Below are 21,319 nucleotides of genomic sequence, written 5' to 3' on the forward strand. Positions count from 1 at the left end.
TGAAAAAAGAGAAGACAGGCCAGCAGATGGCTTTTGTAGATACGTTTAAGAAAAGTAAAGATGTCAACTATTTTGTACAATAAATGGATTTTTAATTGTATTGCCATGCACCTTATTCTGGACCTTCACATCACACTGTAATTATGATCTGTTTTATTTGTATTTAAAAAAAGACAGACTTGAATAGATGCTGTTTAATAGTTCTTACATTTTTTATTTTGTGAATAAATCGACATGCCCTGTGGTGTCGTCCTCACTACTGCACAGACTCCTGTAACAGCGAATTACCCTTGTGCAATAATAAAGTATCTATCTGTCTGTCTAAACATAACCAATTCTTTGATTTAAAAAAACTGTCCATCCATCCACCCACTTTCTGTACCGCTTATCCTCACGAGGGTGCGCTGGACCCTATCCCAGCTAACTCGAGGCGGATTACACCCTGTACTGGTCACCAGCCAATCGCAGGGCACATATAAACAAACAACCTTTCGCACTCACACCTCTAAGCAATTTAGAGTTTTCAATTAACCTATCATGTATGTTTTAGAGATGCGGGAGGAAACTCGAGTACCCGGAGAAAACCCACGCAGGCACGGGAGGCGAGGCTGGATTTGAACCCGGGCCTCAGAACTGTGAGGCAGATGTGCTAATCAGTCGGTTGCTGTGCCGCCTTAAAAAAATGAAATAAAATAAAATAAAAAGTTACATTTTACAGTTGATTTTACATTTTTATTATATTATTTACAAGTAATTGACTAAACAATTATTTAATGAGATAAAAATAATCAATTACGGGGAAAACGGCTCAATTAATTTAATAAATATTACACGACTCTTGGTATTTTGAATTCTCAATGGGCCAGATTAAAGAACAAAGTGGGCTGTATTTGGCCCACAGGCCATACGTTGCTTAGCACAACATGACACATTCAAATATATTTTAAGTAATTGATCGTCTGGAATAATAATTTTACAAAATATAAATTATGTCTAAATACAGGTAAACATCAAATGTCAGGGAGAGCACATTTTCTGTAACCTTCAGGCATAAAAGCTAAATTTTCATAACGCAATTCGCGTTTATTGCTCCACGGCGAGTTGTTAATTTTTGTGGCTTCTGCGCCAATACGAACAGAAAAGCGCTTTAACGTTGCGGCGATGTAGTTTGGCCAAATTTGTTTGCCGTACGACCTTATTACCGCATCAGATTGGGTCGGCACGACGAGTCGTGAGGCGTGACTGCAGCCTCAATCTCACGCGAAAAACAAACACATTGTAAAATAGGTTCATGTTGCCACCATTTCCCTTGATTAAATGACGAATATATGGCAAGGTGTATGCTCTAAAAATACAGCATTTATTTACAGCCACTGCCTCCCGCTCGTATTTTGTTCAATTCCTTTCAATACATCTACATTATAGCTCACGAGGTGAACTGAGGTTTCACTGCAGTTCACAAGTCCTGATGACTTCATCGCTGAGGGTTCAACCACCGCACGGGAGGCTTGCACGTGTCGAGAGCGACCTCTAGTGGACATGGAGTCAATCGCACACCGACTCACCGTATGACGTAAGGTTTTGACTTTGCAGGGCACCATGCAGTCTGCACAAATGTCAACATCATTTTGTGCTTCCTTTGTTCCACAATTACAGTCTACTAAGGTCAGTGAATCAATGTTGACAAACATAAACGTAAAATATTTGGGGTCTTTTGAGTGTGAGCAGGACGTTAAGTTAGTGAATAACACAATTCCACCTACAAAGCTTCAACAATTAGTGTCCTCAGTTCCCAAACGTTTATTGAATGTTGTTAAAAGAAAAGGTAATGTAACACAATGGTAAACATAAGCCTGTCCCAGCTTTTTTGGAACGTGTTGCAACCATAAAATTCTAAGTTAATGATTATTTGCTAAAAACAATAAAGTTTATCAGTTTGAACATAAAATCTTGTCTTTGTCGTGTATTCAATTAAATATAGGTTGAACATGATTTGCAAATCATTGTATTCTGTTTTTATTTGTGTTTAACACAATGTCCCAACTTCATTGGAATTGGGATTGTAGATTTATATTTTGGTTTTTCCAACGTAGAAAAATATGCAGCACAACATGTTCTGTGCAGTGTGAAATCAAGTCGAACAAATCTATACATTGCAATTTTATTTTATTTTTTTGTAATACTCAACAACTCACACTGGCTTTTGAGTGTGGTAGAAAAGTCCCCCAGGAGGTTCAGTGATATCAGAAACATTTCTACTTAGTACAGGAGCTGATGTTGCAGTGACAACAGGTTGAAATGTTTTCCTATGGCTTGACCTATATGTGACTCACTATAGGTTTTGACCACAGCGGCAAAATAAAGGGGTAAGATAGTTAACCTGTTCAGATTATGAATTAAAAATGTCTTTTGTAAATTGTCATGGTATGTTGAGGAGGACTTTAAAATACTGTAACAGGAGGTTTGGGTTGCATCATCCTTCAAAGGTAAATTACTAAAACTATACTAGCAGTTCAGTCTATGTCATGCTCATGCCTTAGGATCTTTTTTATATTCTTAAATATTAAAGTCTTAAAAATTATAAGATTGTAATATCTCTCCTCAAGCAATTAAACAGTGTGGTGGTAAAATGGGGAACATTAGGGTTTCAGTGGCAGCAAAATTAAAAATAACATTTAAAAACAGAAAATCTGGGTTTGTGTCAGTGTCCGTACAAGGAAAATGAAAAACCTGACACAATTTTTTAATCAATTTAGAGTCCTTGTTGCGATGTGAGTTACTTGTTTTTGCTGCCAAGCCTTTTAAAAACACTGACAGCCTTGCAGTCCATCTGGGCGCCTGCACAGTCCGCCGCTCCAGCGCCGACTCCTGTGCTGCTGCTGACTTTGCAGCTCGCCGTGCTTACTTTCTGCTTGGCCCTGGGCCGAGTGCTCGTCACTCTGTTGTCTTGCGTATCAGCAGGTGGGGGGGACACTGTAGAGGCGGCGGCGGCCTGGAGCTTACCCAGTCTCTGAAGCACGCTGAGTTTAGCCGGGGGGATACCATTGGAGGAAGAGGAAGGAGTAGGCGTGTCGGGCGTCAAATGTTTGAATTTGCCACCCAGGCGCCGCAGGGTGGTGGGGGCCGTTTTTTTGGGAGGCTCGCTCCTCAGGGGGGGCAGCAGCTTTTTGAGGACGCCGGCGTACTGGAGGACGGAGCCTTCGCCGTCGCTGTCTTCTTCCTGCCCGGTCACCGTCATCTTCCTCAGCTCCGCCCCCACTTCGCCTGCTCGGTCCAGACGGCTGAAGACGCCGGTGGGCTGGCAACACAAGGAGCATGGAAAGCAAATCAAGAAGTCATTCTCATACATTTGGCTGCTGCTGTTTTGCCATTGTCCTCAAAGAACTGTGGACACTCTGTTGCATGCATTCTCTCTTGCCATATTCATTCCTCCATCTGTCCACATCCTGATGTTATCAATCCATCTTGTTTTCCTTCTCCCTGGCCTCCTTTTTCTTTCAACTTCTATGGTCATCTGTAATAAGCTATGTGAACGTCGCTTCCAATGTTCACACATTATTGTGGAAATTTCTGTTTGTCTGAGTGAGATGATGAAATTAAAGCACAGTCCCCTCCAAAGGTATTGGAACGGCAAGGTCAATTACTTTGTTTTTGTTGTATACTGAAGACATTTGGGTCTCAGATCAAAAGATGAATATGAGACAAACAGCTTTGATTTCGTGGTATTTACGTCGAAATGTGTTAAAAAACTCAGGACGGAGCAGCTTTTGTTTGAACCCAGCCACCTTTCAAGTGAGCAAAAGTATTTGAACAGACATTATGAAATTAACTTAAAGTGAATAACATTTAATATTTGGTGACCCTAACCCTTACTTGCACTAACTGCATCAAGCCTGCGACCCATTGACTTCACCATACTGTTGCATTCTTCATTTGAAATGCTTTTCAAGGCCTTTACTGCAGCCTCTTTCAGTTCTTGTTTGTTTCTGGGGGGTCCTCTCTTCAGTCTCCTCTTCAGGATGTAAAATGCATGCTCTATTGGGTTAAGGTCCAGTGACTGACTTGGCCAGTCTAAGACCTTCCACTTTTTCTCCTTGATTAAGTCCTTTGTTGTGTTGGCAGTGTGTTTTGGGTCATTGTCTTGTTGCATGATGATGCTTCGCCCGATTAGTTTGGATGCATTTTTCTGTAAATTGTCAGACAAAATGCTTTTGTAGACTTCACAATTCATTCTGCTGCTACTACCATCATGAGTTACATCACCAATAAAAACTAGTGAGCCCGTTCCAGAAGCAGCCATGAAAGCCCAAGCCATGACATTACCTCCTCCATGCTACACAGATGAGCTGTGTGTTTTGGATCATAAGCAGATCCTTTCCTTCTCCTTAATGTCAATTGATAGAATTTTAGAGATGACCAGGTCTAAGGTGTGACCTTGAGTGTGGGTTGGACTATTAATATGTTGAGAGAGGTTAAATGTGTCTAGTATAGCAGAGAGTTCTTTAGATTTTTTTCCCCATGTTATTGTCATCATGAATGTTAAAGTCCCCTGTTATGACAAAATAGTTGTAGTCAGTACAAATAACTGACAGAGGAAAAATCCTCCATAAATGTTCGATTGTATCTTGGAGGCCTATAAATTATTACAACAATAACGTTTGGGTCACCTTTACCTAACTAACAGAGATATTCAAAGGAGCTAAAATCCCCCAGTATAATTTCTTTACACTGAAGTAATGACTTAAAAATAACAGCAATACCGCCTTTTTTCCCTATTCGACACTTGTTCATCAAATAAAAAGTTGTTGGTGTTGCCTCATTTTTGTGTATTCTTTGAATTACAGATTCTTCCAAAAGTTCAGACAACCTCTATGTCTATTAAGAAAAGGTACATAAGTGAGAGTACCGCCACTAAGTTTATGGAGACCATAGCTGTGCCACAAACTGAAAGCTGATACAGTTGATGAACTTTTGGATAATTTCACCTAGAAAAATGCTGGTGAAGCAGCATTTAGCTATTATGCTGCATGCAAATGGAATAAGTTGCCAACAGAAGTGACGTGTGAATGTTTTTAAGTCCAGGTTAAAAACTCTTCTTCATTCTCATGCTTTTTAGAGCATTTCCACTTTTAAATGATATGTCTTGCACTGTATGTTCTCTTAATCGTAATCCACTTTGTTTTAAACGTTTATAAACTGTTTTTTTTCTTTGTTTTTAAATGCTTTTAATCATGCAAAGCACATTGAGTTACCTTGTGTGTGAAATTCGCTATATAAAAATGTTTGCTTTGCTTTGCATACTTTGGCCTTTCCATCACTTTGGTAGAGGTTAATCTTGGTCTCATCAGTCCATAAAACTTTGTTCCAAACCTTTTGTGGCTTATCGCTGTACTTAAATCCAAAATCCAACCTGGCCTTCTGACACTCTTTGCTGAGGGGTGGTTTGCATCTTATAGTATGGCCTGTATATTTCTTCTCTTGAAGTCTTCTCTGAACAGTGGATTGTGATACCTTCACCCCTGCCCTGTGGAGGTTGGCAGTGATGTCACTGACTGTTGTCTTTGGGTGTTTCTTCACAGCTCTCACTATGTTTCTGTCATCAACTCCTATTGATACCCTTGGCCGACCTGTTAGATGTATGTTGCTCAGTACACCAGTCGTTTCTTTCTTTTTCCGGACATTCCAAATTGTTTTACTGGCTATGTCCGATGTTTGTGCAATAGCTCTGATAGATTTTCCCTCTTCAGTCTGCTTCAAAATGGTTTGCTTTACTCTCATGGACAGTTCTCTGGTTTTCATATTTGCTTAACAGCAAATGCAGTTTTCACAAGTGAAACCCAAAGCCAAAAACAAACACTATCTAATGGTTAAGCAATCAATCTAAAAGGCAACACCTGAGCAACTAGAAACACCCATCAGTCAAATCTTCCAATACTTTTGCTCACTTGAAAAGTGGGTGCCTTCAAACAAAAGGTGCTCTGTCCCGAGTTGTTTAACACATCTAGATGTAAATACCATGAAATAAAAGCTGGAATTCTGAACTTTTGTCTCATATTCATCTTTTCATCTGAAACCCAAATGTCTTCAGTATACAATAAAAACAAAGGAATTGACCTTGCCATTCCAATACTTTTGAAGGGGACTGTATCTAATCCTGAGACATGTTTTAAAAATATATATTAGTACTAAGACAAAAACATATAATCAAGTCAAACAGTGTGCATCCAACAAGGCACCAAAGCATGGATTCTACTCTGAAACCTAACTGGCAAGGCATTCACTAAGGGCCATATTTTCCCTATGTGCGTAATAGGAAAACATGCAGTTGCGCACTTGTTTGGCTGCGGAGATTAACTCTGCGCTTAACTGTCATTTGCGCACCTTCATGGTATCTTGAAAGCAAGCAGGCCCTTTTTCTCTCTGACTCCTCCTTTTTAACAAAGCCATGATTGGTCTTCTTGTGGAATCCTAGCTGCCTAGTGGGTCAGTTTTGATAAGCAGAATTGGGGCTGTGGACTAAACTTCGTGGACTTGCTGCAATGTGTGCCATCCACACATCTCAAAGGCCTCATGTCACTCATTTCATAGTCCAGCTTTTCCCACCATACAGGGCAGTATGCCACACTAAATATTTTACCAGCTGATTCTTTAGTTTCAGGCCAATCTTTTTTGCCTTCCACAATCCAATAATGTGACTGTTGGCATGTTGTGCAGTATACTGTCTCTTAGCTATCCAAGAGGATAGATTGATTGTCCTCACCTTATTTGTGTTGACTGCTGGGTCTGCCTTTGATTCGGCTCCAAGTCTCGCAAACACTGATGTGCGCTTCAAACCTTTTAGAGGGACACAAGGAGAGAAAACAAGAACATTTGACACTTTTACATGTGTTTCGATGATTCAGCGGGAACTTGAAAAACAATCTAAATGTTTAGTCACCATCTCAGGCTGCGCAATGCGTCGCAGTCCTTTCAGTTAGATGGATTTTAAGGTTTCATTTGGATTCATGTTTAAATTCTAGGACAGCAGCTTCAGATGCCAATTACGCATAGAACGCATAGACGTCAACAGACGTTGGATTTCATCCCTGGTGATGCTCTGCGAGGCCTTTACTGCAACTGTCTTCAGTTACTGCTTGTTCTTAGGGCATTTTCCCTCCCTCTATATATATATATATATATATATATATATATATATATATATATATACATACATATATATATATATACACACACACACATATATATATATATATATATATATATATATATATATATATATATATATATATATATATATATATATACACACACACGCACACACACACACCTACACACACACACACATATATACACACACAGACCCTTTCCAAATCTGAATATCATGGAAAAGTTTATTTTCACAATTCCATTCAAAAAGTTAAACTTTCACATATTATAGATTCAGGGCCCACAATTTAAACAATTTCAATTATTTATTTGTTTATTTTTCCATAATTTGGGCTTCCAGCTCATAAAACTCACGAAATCAAGAATTCCAAAAAATTTAATACTGTGAAGAAATCATTTACTTCTCAGTTTTTGTAGAAAAAAAAGAAAATAAATTAGGGTCACATTAAATCAATCAAAATATGGTACTTTCAAAACGATACGTTAATCAATACTTGGTTGGGAATCCCTTTCCTTTAATCACTGCCTCGATGCGTCGTGGCATTGAAGCAATCAGCCTGTGGCATTGCCTGGGAGTTAGGGAAGCCAGGATTTCCTTGATGCTTGCTGTCATTTCTTCTTTGTTTTTGGGGCTGGTGCCCCTCATTTTCCTCTTGATAATACCCCATAGATTCTCAATGGGGTTTAGATCCGGCGTGTTGGCTGGCCAGTCAAGTACTGTGATGGCATGGGCACCAAACCAGGTTTTGGTGCTTCTGGCGGTATGGGCAGGAGCCAAGTCCTGCTGGAAGATTAAATCTGCATCTCCATACAGATCCTCATCCGAAGGAATCATGAAGTCCTTTAAAACATTCTGGTGGGCTGTTGCGGTGACCTTGGATTTAAGAAAACAGAGTTTACCAACACCTGCACTGGACATTGCATCCCAAATCATGACTGACTGTGGATATTTCACACTGGACCTCAAGCAGCTTGGGATCTGTTCTTCACCAGTCTTCATCCAAACCCTTGGACCTTGATTCCCGAATGAAATGCATATGTTACTTTCATCGGAAAAGAGGACCTCGGCCCACTGGCCAACATTCCAGTCTTTCTTCTCCTTGGCCCAGTTTAGACGCTTCCTACGTTGACTCAGGCTCAGACGTGGCTTGACCTCAGGAGCCCGGCAGTTGTAACCAATCTCTCGCATGTGTCCGAATGTGGTGGCTTTTGAAGCCGTGACTACCGCCTCATTCCACTCTTTTGGATCTCGGCCAGGTTCTCGAATCTTCTGTTTGATAAGCTGCTGAAGCCCACAGTCGTCTCTTTTGCTGGAGCATCTTCTCTTGCCAGGTCTTCTGGCCAGTTGTCAAGTCTGCAGTCTTCCTTATATTGAACCCAACTAAGACAATTAAACCAAACTGAAGCAATTTAATGGCACTTGGGGAAACCTGTGCAGGTGCTTTGAGTTTAGGAGGTGATTATTGTGTCACACTCAGTTTGAAACATTCATGGTCTTCAAAATTTGGGCTGATTTCTTCAAAGTATTAACATTTTTGGAATTCCTGATTTTGTGGGTTTTATGAGCTGGAAGCCCAAGTTACGTAAAAATAAACAAATAAATACTTGAAATTCTTTAAATTGTGGGCCCGGAATCTATAATCTATGAAATCTTAACTTTTTGAATGGAATTATGGCAAAAATAACCTTTCCCGTGAAATTCAAATTTATTGGAAAGGGTTTGTATACACACACACACCAGAGATTATAGATCCTATATTGGATATCATTTGATAGTGCAGGTGAACCTAATTAGGAGGTTTGCCTAGTATACAGTAAAGAGAAATCTTGCAGCTCTTACTGTGAATAAAATCCAAACGTGCAGGCCGTTAGTTAATAAAGTGTGGAATATTAATAAGAGGAGGAGTAAAATGAAGGCCAAGCAACCCATTCTCTACGATGCCTTCTGATTCGAGTTTGAGAACTTTGAGTATTGATTAGTCGATTAGCCCGAATCACGCAGCGAGGCGCCCAGCCCACTGGTTCAGGCCTACCTTTCTTGGCCTGCTGGGCCAGGATGCGGCGTGTGCGTGGCGTGGTGCCTTTGGGCATGTTGATGATGTACTTGCCTTCCATCTCCGCTGTCACACGCCGGTGCTTCGCGGCTGACAACACGTTCCCTTCGTCTGCTGGCTGACTGACAACTGTCAAAAGAAGAAAAGGTGGCGGCCAAATGTAATTATGGAGGAGCAAAAAGTCTACACATATTGAGCAGGTTGTGGTTTACCTGCTTTGTTACCCTTGCTTGGTTGCACATTGGATACTGTGACAGATAGGCAGTTGTCAGGGCGACGCACTGGAGTGGCTGGTGGGGAGTCATGGCTCAAAGCGTTGGCTATCATACGAGTAGCTGCTGAGGGATGAAACATTATTTTGTGGCTGAATGTAACTTAAATGTGCATCCTATGTTCCACAATTTAACACTGCATCAGTGACCAGTTGTAGACATTATGGCCACATTGCTATCGATAGTCAACCGGAGTCAAAAACAAAGCACAGCTGCAGTGTTAGCGCAGATTATCATTATCTAACAGTGCTATCAGCGTTAGCTTCTGGTAACCGGCAAATGCTGCAACGGTATCAACATGTAGGTACAGTGGTGCCTTGACTTACAAGCTTAGTTCATTCCATGACCACACTTGTATCTCAAAACACTTGCATCTCAAATCATCTTTCCCCATTGAAATGACCAGAAATGCATTTACTTCGTTCCAGCAGCCCGGAAAACACTGAGAGTGGGGGGGGGGGGGGGGGGGGAGGGGGGGGGGGGGGGGGGGGGGGGTCAATGTTTCCAGCCCTCAAAAAAGAAAGGTTTGGAGTTCAACAGAATACTTTTCTTTTAATCGAAGCTAATATGCTTAAGTGAAAATAAACAAATTTAACAACAATAAACTGTTGAATTTAAACAAACACTTACTGAATAACTTATAATATATTAAAACATTTAAATAAAAATATATAATCGCTTACTGAAATACAAATACATGAATGTAAAACCAAACAACAAATAAAATATATTTCAATAAAAATATAATGGTTTACTTAAATTAAAATAAATAAGGTGGGCAACTTAAATCTAAATAAATAACAACTGTTAAATTTGCACCCTTAATTAAAACATTGAATTTTACATGGATTCCTAAAAAAAAGATTCCAAAGCCATTTCAAAATTTGAGTCCACAGGAACATGTGCATTAATAGATATTAAGCAGGGGGCCAGGTGTTCTCCTTGCAGGTGATTGCGGATCTCTGTTTCCACCTAAGGATTAAATGAAAAAATACCTGTCAAAATTGCACCAATTAAAAAGAAAATTGAAACCGTTTTACTCTCAAAATGATACTTGCTGTTCACCCTATTCAGTGTTGAAAAGTGAGTGTGAGATATGCTTAGTGTCTATTACTTTCAGAGATGCCAACCCCTATCATCCCCTCTCAGAAACATTCTGGATATTTAGTCTGGAACATTTAGATTTTTCTCAGGAGCATTTGCGTCTCAGCCAGAACACAACACCAGAAAAACTGAACGACACTATTTTCTTGATATTTGTATGATATTTTCTTTTTTAGTTGCTTTGAGTGACAAAAGTATTGAGAGCTTTTTTTTCTTTTTCTTTTACTTTTAATTGCAGTTTTAATTTATTCAATAAGATGTCTTGGCACTAAATTGCTAAATATACAATAATATAGTGACATTTTTATTGACTGAATAACATTACAAGAAATATCAGGTTGTATGGTCCTTAAGCAAAGCTAATTTACATTAAAGTAAAATAAGATATAATTTGGTAACATTTATTGTGCAGACCTCAAAAGTCAAAATCAAAACACTCTCGGACCACATAGGCTATAAAATATTGTATGTATTCATGTACATGGTGGTTGTGATTATGAGGGCTTAAGGGTTGTGTGTATATATGTGTGGGCATGCATATGTGCTTAAATACATATGTACGTTTACACACGTAAGTGATCATGTAGGTGCTTATTAAGGTGAATAAATATACTTATGTATGTCTACTAATTTAATGTGCTATGGATGTATTCATTGGTATTGGAGCATATGTTTAAAAAAAAAAAAAGAAATACAGTACGTTGCATTTTACAAATACTAAAAAACATCTCTGACAAACCTACAATAAAAAAATAGATATATAAATAAACCTCAGCACTCGATTGTGCAAGCAAACAAATAACTCCTGAATATATTACATATTAATAAAATAAAACATCTTAGAGGCCCCTCTTCTTGGTTGATATGCGATACCTTCTTAATTAATTTCCGGTTTTCGGAATGTCCTGTGTGTAGCTGTGTAATTTCTCTCTTAGACACCCATACTTATTCATTTGCTATTCATAGTTGGTTACTCTCAGCTGTAACGACCGCGGTTCCAGTGAGACTTGATTGAAAATTGTATTGTGGCACCAATCACTTATTCCGGTGTTTCCTTCGTGACATTTACCGATAGCTTAGGTTTAGCATGGCTCAGCCGTATTCTCCTGTTATTCCTCGTCCTCCTTCCGTGATCACAAAATGTCAGAATTGTAGTTCATATACCGACATGGGGGCGATGTAGTAGCTAGCCACCCGTAGCCGCGGAACTGCCCGTCAGACAGGGTTAAATCAAAAATTTTTTTTTAACATGGAGCAAAATGCGACTGGTTGGCAGTGTAAATCTTATGTCAGCCAATAACTTGCCACGGTAATTAGACACCAAGCCACTCGCTCGCTCACTCACTAGCAAACTTCAAGTTACTTGCGCATATAGACTCGTCCTCTCCAGATTGCCCATTATTTTCATCCATCCATTTTTCAACACCGCTTATCCTGGTTAGGGTCACGGGACACTGGAGCCTATCCCAGCTGACTTCGGGCGAAAGGCGGACTACACCCTGAACTGGTCGCCAGTCAGTCGCAGGGCACGGATAGACACGGACAACCATTCGCACTCACATTCACACCGTCACTGAGTGGGAACTGAACCCACGCTGCCTGCACCAAAGTCAGGCGAGTGTACCACTACACCATCAGTGACTCCCATTATTTTCAATTTCCCCAAAACGTCGGAACACATGGCAACTGCCTGGAACACAATAAATTGTAAAATGGTAACTGGACTGCACTTATATAACGTTTTATCGACACCATCACAGTGCCCAAAGCGCTTTACAAAGCCTCACATTCACCCATTCATACACAGATTCATACACCAATGGGCAGCTGCTGCCATGCAAGGCGCTGCCAGGCCCACTGGGAGCAATTAGGCTTTGGTGTCTTACCAAAGGAAATTTCGACAAATTTGGAGCCAGGATACGAACCGGCGACCCTTTGGTCACTGGACAACCCACTCTACCAAATGAGCCACAACCGCCCAATACGGCCAAACCAGAACACTTGGCATCTCTGCATTTCCTTTGTGGTGACAAAGTAGCCATTCAAAGTAGTCTTTTTTTTTTTGTAGACTTCTGCCCTGAACTCAGCAAAAGCCATCCTTACTGGGCCATCCTTAGCTTCTGTACAAATCGACAAAAAATCCTTATAATGTAGAGCAATAATAAAATTACAAAATAAAAATAAAAAGACACATTGTTATTAATAAATAAAGAGATAATGCAGCTACTAAATTTACCATGTTGTGTCACGTGGAGCCATGACTTAAACTGAGACTTTTTGAGCCACTCTGGGTCAAATCCAGTAGTTCTGTTTTTAATGTTCCGTGATTAGGGTTGGGCATCAAGAACCGATTGGAACCAGGACTACCATTCCGGTTCTCCCGGAATCGTTCAAATTTAGAAATTTCGGTTCCCAATTTCGATGCCAACAGTCCGCCGACCCCAAAGAAGAAGTGACGAAAACCAACGAAGAAGAACGTGCACGAAGACGTGCTTGTACCTACTGGCGGCGGTAAACAGAAGTGTGGCTTAACTTTGTTCAAATTAATGACCAGTCGCCTCAGTGCAACACTTGGAAGATTTTATTGTGGAAAGGAGGCTTTCACGATGTGTATAAGTCTGTCATGCTTCCTCCCGCTCCTAGCCTCAGCCTACACTGCGCGGAGCTTCAGTGAAGTCAACTCTCTGTCAATTGGGTGAGTGAAACAATAAAATACATCTATGCCGACATTGAGGCAGCTAACAAAGTAAACGGTTAGTTGCACTTTTGCACTGATGATTTTTAGTGTTTATTTTAGTCTTCAAACCAACGTAAAAGCCGATGACAGAAAAAAAAAAAAGCTTAACATTGAGCTAAAACTTCACCGTAGCAACTTTACATCACAATGAATTGGGAGAAAATTCACATAAACATCTCACAGTATCACAAACACTAATCTTTTGCCTCATCGGTGGGTACGGAACGGAATCAACGTTTTATAGCATTTGGTTCCATTCATTTAAAACAAAAAATAATAATTCACCGGTGTTGTGTGAAGGTACTTCTTGTGCCAAAATGCTGAGTTACGGTGCGTACCCTTCCAAATAAAAGGCTACAAGCTTAAAACAGGAAGTCTAATTAAAACTTGGACGTATAAAACATTTGACGTGACAAAGCAGTCCCAAATAACTATTTTAATAATGCTATATTTAACTTTTATCTGAAACATTAATTAATGAACAATAAGTCAATTGGGTTAGTTCCAAACACATTGCCTTTTAGTTCATAGGTTTGATACTGGTTATAAAGAACCCAAGGTCAAATTTTCATTTTAGTCTATGCTGCGGGCTGCTAAGAAAATGGGGTGCATAATTTGGACACACTATTTAAACCATGCAAACCTTTTTGACCCAGCCCCCGAAAAAGAATCGGAATCGAGAATTGTTTGGAACCGGAATCGTGACCAGAATCGCTCAAATTCAAACAATGCCCAACCCTATCTGTGATACAGTCATAAAGGCAAAGAAGAAAATAAATAAGGACCAGCCTTGTGTTAGGTGCCAACTCTCCCCTGTTGCTTCTGCACTAGAAGACCCTATCGCATGTTGGCTTCTGCCTTGCTGTCTTACATCTTCGTGATTAACTACTGCTATCCCTTCTAAACTACTCGTACTGCCGCACCTGCGGCTCTTCTTGAAGCCTGATGGGGGGCAAATTAATTTTCACACTAGTAGACATTTGTTCACTCTTTCACGTGTTTCTTAAATACATAAACTTCTATGGATATAGCTCCTGTGTCCAGACTGTGTCTCATCTTCAGGACGAGGCTTTTTCGAAATTTGCTTGAAATATTTTTCAATATTCATCTGTGAAAATGAGACGAGTGAACATCTACGTTGACCATCTACGTCAAATGACGCGCAGAACCACGACATGCAATACGAACATAGCTCGAGTTAATATGGGGTCTATGCACATCTAGCTTCTAGCTACGTTAACTATTACATGATAAAATGGAGCTGTTTGAACTTCTGGACTTGTTTGGTGACATATTTGTAGAGAGACTTTTTTTTGACAGCGTTACAAGTTGTTTTACCTTCGTGACTATGTGTCCCTCGTGCTGCTGCCTTCTTCTTTTCCTGTTAACAGTGGTTGGTATTGCACTGCTGCCTGCTACCTCTTCTTCTCCGGTGGACCAAGCTGCGCATCTTGGCGGAGGCGATGCGCACTGCTACCTACTGTACCAGCGTGTAATGACATGCTACATTCACAGAGCGAGGACGAACAGATAGTGCCAAAATCTATTAGTGGCGGACAAAATTAATTTGTGGCGGCCCACTACAAATGAATATGTGTGTGTGAAACCCCGACAAAGATTTGATGAAGAAACACACAAGAAGACCGTCTCAACTAAGCAATTTTTCCTTTTTCAAAGTATAAGGAATATGTGCCTGTGAGTATTACTGTAGGCTGTCTACATGTATTGCTACCACTTGTATTCAAATATAAGTCACTTAAAGGTTTATAAGGGCCACAACATTGATGCTAGTTTTGTTAGCCCGTCTATGGAAGTTTGCATTGTGCGTTAGCATGAAGCTAGCGGACTTCCCGTAAGGCAAATTTAGGTACAACGTGTGATTCTCTTTGTTTTATGTTTAGTTTTAAAGTAAACTTCAAATAGAAGTGGCAATAAACAGCTTCTGAATGCCAGGCCTCTTTTTTCTTTGTTTACTATCTGTCAAACAGCTGGTTGTCATCCTCCAATCACGAGATACAGTCCTGCTCACCATTATACTTATATCGTCAGGCTCTTTTCATTGGCGGTCAAAGTAATTTAACAAAGGAAATACTTTTTTTCAACTTAACCATTGTAATTTAAAAGAAAAAAAAACTGAAAACAGCATGTGCAGCAATATTGGCACTCCTCAATATTTGGTTGCCCATCCTTTGGCAGCGATGACAGCCTCCAAACATTTTGTGTATCCATATTATAAACTTTTTTGCACTTCTCAGGTGGTATATCTTCCCACTCTAGCTTTGCAATTTGTTCAAACTCTTCAACATTTGCAGAGTTCTTTTCCCAAATAGCAGATTTCAGCTTCCCCAAAAGATTTTCAATTGGATTGAGATCAGGACTCATTGCTAGCCATTTTAAAACAGTCCATTCGTTCCCTTTCAACCATTTCTGTGTGGTTTTGGATGTGTACTTTTGCATGTGTAATTTGGGCCTTTGTCTTGCTGGAGGACCCATGACCTTGGCCTCAAAACAAGTTTTCTTTTCAAAGACATTTTGCTCTAAAATCTCTTGATAATTTTCTGATTTCATGATACCTGTGATACAGTCAAGGCCTCCAGTACCAGATGTAAAAAATCAGCCCCACAGCATTATGGATCCTCCACTATACTTGACTGTTGGCAGGGTGTTCTTTTCCTTAAAGGCTTCATTGCGCCGTCTGTAAACATACTGTTTGTGTGCATTGCCAAAAAGCTCCATTTTGGTTTCATGTGTCCATATAATGTTTATCATTTGCTCTTTTGTATCAAACAAGTTCTCTATAGAAAAATGTTTCACGTGATTTAATTTCTTCAGGAGATATTCTACATTTAGTACTTAAACTTCATGGGTGCCAATAGTGGTAAGCAGGACTGTATGTACCACAACAGATACTTGGGGGAAAAAACATTCCAATCATGAGGTTAGCGCAAATTAAACTGTTAACTATGTTTTGAATGACATTGAACCTATGGGGGGGGGGGTTATTTTTTTTGGCTCATGATGAAAAGTAGTGAACAAATTGAAGATGGGCAAAATAAAACTGATTTGTTTGACAGATGACTTTGAATCATCCAAAAGTGGGAAAGAAATGACTTCTAATTATTTTTGCTGGCTGAGAGTGTAATTGCTAAGGCTGGCTGGTACTTACGAGTGTTGGCAGTTCTTCTGAGCTCTGCTTTCACACTGGTCTGTCCTGAGGAGATGGCTTCTGTGGCCATTTTGCACATGTCCTGAATGGGGAAATTGGTGCAAAATATATGCCATGTTACAGTCAAAATTAAGTGGTTCAAGGTCTAGCAAGTCCATGTTTTTCCCTCTACAATGTCAACATTAACCCCACCAAATCTAGAGAGTTAATTAGAGACTAACTCTTAGGCACATGCTATAGTCCTCCAATAATGCCCCTTTTCCACTGCACAGTAGCAGTTACTTTCCATTTCAAAATAGTATCGCGGGACACCGGATTTCCTGTGTCTACCTCATGTGGTTGTTGGCAATGGTTAGGAGGCAATTTGAGGGCAGCTGCAGCAAAGTGGTGACTGTATTGAGTACAATACCACAGCAGCCAAAGCTAAGGCACAGCACTAAGGCTAGCTAATGTTAGCATAGGTTTCTACTTTTGTCCCACGTAGCCTCCAAGTTTAGGGCAATTACAAAGGACCAAGGATAGACCAACAGTGGTTCACATCATGCATACGGTATTAGCATAAATACTATCTGCCTCGGAGTTCTCGGTTTTACCAATAGAAGAGTCAATAGCAAGTGGAGCCATGCCAAGGAGGTATGGTGCAGTGGAAAAGGGATCTAAGACGATAATAATTTAAGTACGGCCTGCTCTTAACATTTCAACATGTCCAAAGTGGGATCTGACCTGCCTGTGGACGAGCTTGGCGTGTTTGAGAATGGCAATTATGTCACCAACAACCGTGATGCCGAGGTCCATCATGATGTCTTTACTCAGGTCCATCAGCATGTTCTTCTGAATTCTGCAGCGACAAGGAATAAAAAACAGTAAATGTTTTAAATCAACCGCATTATCTTGATTAAATTAAAGCACAGGCAAAAACACAATTGTTGTACAGATCCGATTACCAGATTATTAGTTAAATAATAATAATATTTTTTTGGGGGGAGGGGGGTCGATTACTCGGTTAGTCGACGATATAGGATAATCGATTCCAAAAAGATTGGACAGTGACAGCCCTACTTTGAACAGCAATATAGTCGGCAAAGTAATAAGTGTCTGGAGAGAAAATAACACACAGCTACACAGGACGCCGTCTGGAACCGTTAATGAATTAGTACGTCACCGCATACCTCACTTGAAAACAGGGGCCTATAAAAGTATAATAATACAACTAATGATTATTATTATTTATAATCTGTTGATAAATTTTTCAATTAATAGATGAATCTGATTTAAAATCCTTTCCATCCCTTTACTCAAAAACAAGACATTATTTCAAATTGACAGCGCAGAAAATGCAAACAAACAAACTGATGTTACTGGTTTGGTTCGTAACATATCAGAGAATTGGGGAAAATTATCGTAATTAGTGATCACGATAAATTTGTTATGTGAATGTGTGCATATTTCCTCGATCAAACATTGCGTAAATGTGTGTGATAATAGCCAATACATTAGATTTGCAAGTTGTGGAAGAAAGCAGAAAGCACGCCTCATCGGCTTGCCTGCTCCACAGCGTGACGCCCCGTCCAACACACCCATCCTCCCACGAAGCCCGCCACCTTGTCGCCAACCCCTCCTCACCCCCAACTCTGGTCCAGTGACAGAGTCGTCCGTTGAGCAACGAGTTTCTCCCAGAAGTAGTACCACGCAAATGATTATGTGAAAAGTAGGGGTGTCCCAATCCGATCTTTGAGATGTCCGATGTCAGCAAAAAAACAAGGATTGGATCAGATCAGAGTGGATCTAAAATTTAAAAGTGGATCCCTGATTTTACCACTCTTATACAAGCAAGCCACTCCATTCTCCCCTCTAGCACTTCTATCCAGCAGCGCCCGGATGTCATACAGAGCCCATGTGATCACAACAGGTTGCTAAGGTGCCAACATAGTAGCAAGGAGTACGAGTGAATGTTGCTTTTTAAATTAAAATTCGACTAATTGTGCAGCGTTACTATATAGCATTAGTAGTTCGCCCACTAGCAAAGCAGCAATCACTGGTGATCAGTCAGTGTGTTTTAAATATTGACCATGAGGAGTGTTGCGAGCAGAAGACATTTGATCAGAGTTATCTGTCCTGCTAATTGTTATATTTTTAAATGTTGTGTTTATTTTGACTTGAAACTACGTAATCGGTATAGTTATTAAAGATTATACAAATGTGCAAGTACCAATAATGTTGACACCGTATGTAATAGTGGCCGGACTCGCACCCTAAAACCCCAATCGTTATTTGTATTGACACTAACGACTGATTAGCGAATCACAATCAAATTGTTACTCCTTGTACTATTTCAAAATAATAGTCCAACAAATGAAATATCCAATTTGATTATTTGAAAACTATCTATTGAACCAGTAAAAGAGTACGATGACACGTTTGGACTAACGCATTTTAGCTGCCTCGTCTTCGTGCAGAAAAGTATGTCTTTTTAGTTAAAATGGCTTCCTTTAATTCACTGCCAGCCTTCAGCAAGACTGAAGCCAGCCGGGCTTGTTGTCGTCGTGGTTTTGCACACGAAACATTCTGAATTTGTATCCCGTATTTAAAAAGAGGGTGTAGCGCTTTGTTTGTGGAAGGCTAACAAATACAACACTGAGGAACATAAAATAGAACAAAAACTGATCATTTGGGGGAAGCAAGCAAACGCACAAGTCATTGTTTTATTTAACTCGCCCTGAGACCATAGCGATCACATGTGCCCATCCTGTGTAACGTTGCGTTAAAACATGGAACATCATCCACATGTTCCAAAATAGAATCAGCAATGTGTCACACTAATCCTTGAATGCCCACGTCATTGATGTTTTAAATTTTGTCTAAAATGAGAATACTTTATACTAGAGAATGCTTTAAGATAGTCAGTATACAGTACACAAGTATCTACAATAAATGAACAAGTCATGTAAATAGACACATTGCCCCATCTTGTGATCGGATCGGTAATCGTTTTTTTAAACTTGATGATCGGTGATCGGCCCCAAGAAACCTGATCGTGTAAAGCCTAATATATATATTATATTATATATATATATATATATATATATATATATTCTACAAATTTAAAGGTTAATGATTGGTCACCCATGATTCCTCTGCCTTTAATTATGTTTCAGGTAATTGTTTCAGCATCTGTATCATGATACTTTATGCAAGGAATAGCATCAAAGTCATAACTTTGGTATCGGGTCGACACTAGCCTGATTTACATCTGCTGTACTGCAACAGACACGCTCATCTGGATTCTATACAACATAATGAGAAAAATAAGACCAGGTTGCCAAAAGTGTTCTGTGCTTACCTGTTGTCCACAAATGAAACTGCATAGGTGACGGCCAGGCCGGCTGGGATGCCAGCATCCTTGAAAAACTGGATCCACTCTGAAGTGGCTTAAGAGGAGAAAAACATTACGTAAGCAACCTGGTGAGTCGATCCTGCTCATTTATCAATCATCCATCCATTTTCTACTTGTCCTCATTAGGGTTGGGGGTAAGCTTAAGCCTATCCTAGCTGACTTTGGGCAAGAGGTGGGGTACACCCTGGACTGGTCACAAGTATTATTACAGGTATTATAACTAAAACCAGTCATTTTGAGATGCCCACCACGTAGAACACTGTAAATAAATTGGCCTCGTTGGTTCAATCAGCCCAAACATTGCACAGTAGAGACACAAACAGGCCAGAGGGAGACAAGTTAAGTGAAACACATTCTGACCTCAAGCAGCCTGAGGTTATTTATAAACTCATGACTGGTGCAAAGTGACGGCGGCAGCTGCCACAACAATGGCTCATCCCGACATGTCCAACACAATGTGAGTTACACACGTCCTCGTTTAGAGAGTCATCAAAATTAACAAACATGAGGCGTTAATGCTTTCATTTTAGATGGCCATTCATTCTGATGCAGATGTGATTTCTGAAGATTAGGGTGACGTACTGCAAAATACCGACAAAACGCGATTAACTTTTATTATGTCCTGGAATCACCGCGTTGTTGCCTCTCAACGACATATCACCAGGAAACACAGGTAATTCGTCTAAGTGCCCTGGTAAAGAAAGAACCATTTAGTATCGTGCGCTAGCATTAGCTAAGGGCCGGCAGGAATGAAAAGCCGCAAACAGCCATTCGCGACATTTTGCTGACGAATACGGTCGAACTGTTGCCATTGTGTTATAACGATGAGATAGACGCAGCCCTGCACGGGGGAAAACGACATTATGTGGTGTCAAATGGTATGTAAGATTTGCAAACCGGGCCTTTTCGGTCTCTCACCTGTTGTCACGGACGCCATATTTACTCAAATGTCCTGTGACGTCTTCTTCTTCTTTCGTATTTCCGGCAGCGTGATGGCTTCATGGCGTATGACTGCCCTCCTCAGATGCTATATTTCAACTACAATTTTCCAAAAACTCGCCAGTCGTTATGATGCTGTCACACAAACATAGGCGAGGGTGGCCAGGGCTGGCCAGGAGTGGCCACCCCACCCACAACATCATCCGACAATGGCAATTCACATCATAATAAAGATGTTAATTCTTGCAAGAAAATCAACATTGCATTTGTCATTTGTGACACGTCTGTTGTCATCATGTCACGTCCAAATAAAGTGAGAAAAGTAGTACTAGTAGTAGTAATAATAATAATAATAATAATAATAGAATTTTATAGAATAATTAAAGACGTACTATATCAATTGCTTTTGATTTCTGTCCATAAAAGGTATGAACAGAATCGGTGACAAAGGGCAGCCTTGGCAGAGTCCAACCCTCACCGGAAACG

General features: G+C 40.1%; 1 protein-coding gene across 3 annotated transcripts; it reads right to left on the reverse strand.

Annotated features, from left to right (window-relative positions):
* Positions 1 to 1,941: 1,941 nt before the first annotated feature.
* Positions 1,942 to 20,860, reverse strand: c7h19orf47 (chromosome 7 C19orf47 homolog). Of its 3 annotated transcripts, none has more exons than XM_061682197.1 (8): positions 20,813 to 20,860; positions 19,841 to 19,928; positions 17,224 to 17,338; positions 16,501 to 16,582; positions 9,434 to 9,556; positions 9,201 to 9,350; positions 6,761 to 6,834; positions 1,942 to 3,298 (listed from the first exon to the last, which is right to left on the reverse strand). In XM_061682197.1, exons 1-8 carry the CDS (start codon positions 20,829 to 20,831, stop codon positions 2,777 to 2,779), a joined length of 1,173 nt encoding a protein of 390 aa, XP_061538181.1. In that variant the 5' UTR covers positions 20,832 to 20,860; the 3' UTR covers positions 1,942 to 2,776. The 3 variants fall into 3 exon arrangements, with proteins under 3 accessions (XP_061538181.1, XP_061538182.1, XP_061538180.1); XM_061682198.1 differs by having other exon boundaries at positions 9,276 to 9,350; positions 9,434 to 9,559; XM_061682196.1 differs by having other exon boundaries at positions 9,434 to 9,559.
* Between the last annotated feature and the right edge of the window lie 459 nt (positions 20,861 to 21,319).

This window comes from Phycodurus eques, chromosome 7 (genome assembly GCF_024500275.1).
Source record: "Phycodurus eques isolate BA_2022a chromosome 7, UOR_Pequ_1.1, whole genome shotgun sequence".
Classification (NCBI taxonomy): domain Eukaryota; kingdom Metazoa; phylum Chordata; class Actinopteri; order Syngnathiformes; family Syngnathidae; genus Phycodurus; species Phycodurus eques.

Excerpts from the sequence above, each read along its gene's own strand:
- c7h19orf47 (XM_061682196.1), bottom strand. Across the intron at positions 17,339-19,840 it reads GTTTCATTTGTGGACAACAG|AATTCAGAAGAACATGCTGA; the intron begins GTAAGCACAGAA and ends TTGTCGCTGCAG. Across the intron at positions 3,299-6,760 it reads CAGCAGTCAACACAAATAAG|CCCACCGGCGTCTTCAGCCG; the intron begins GTGAGGACAATC and ends TTGTGTTGCCAG.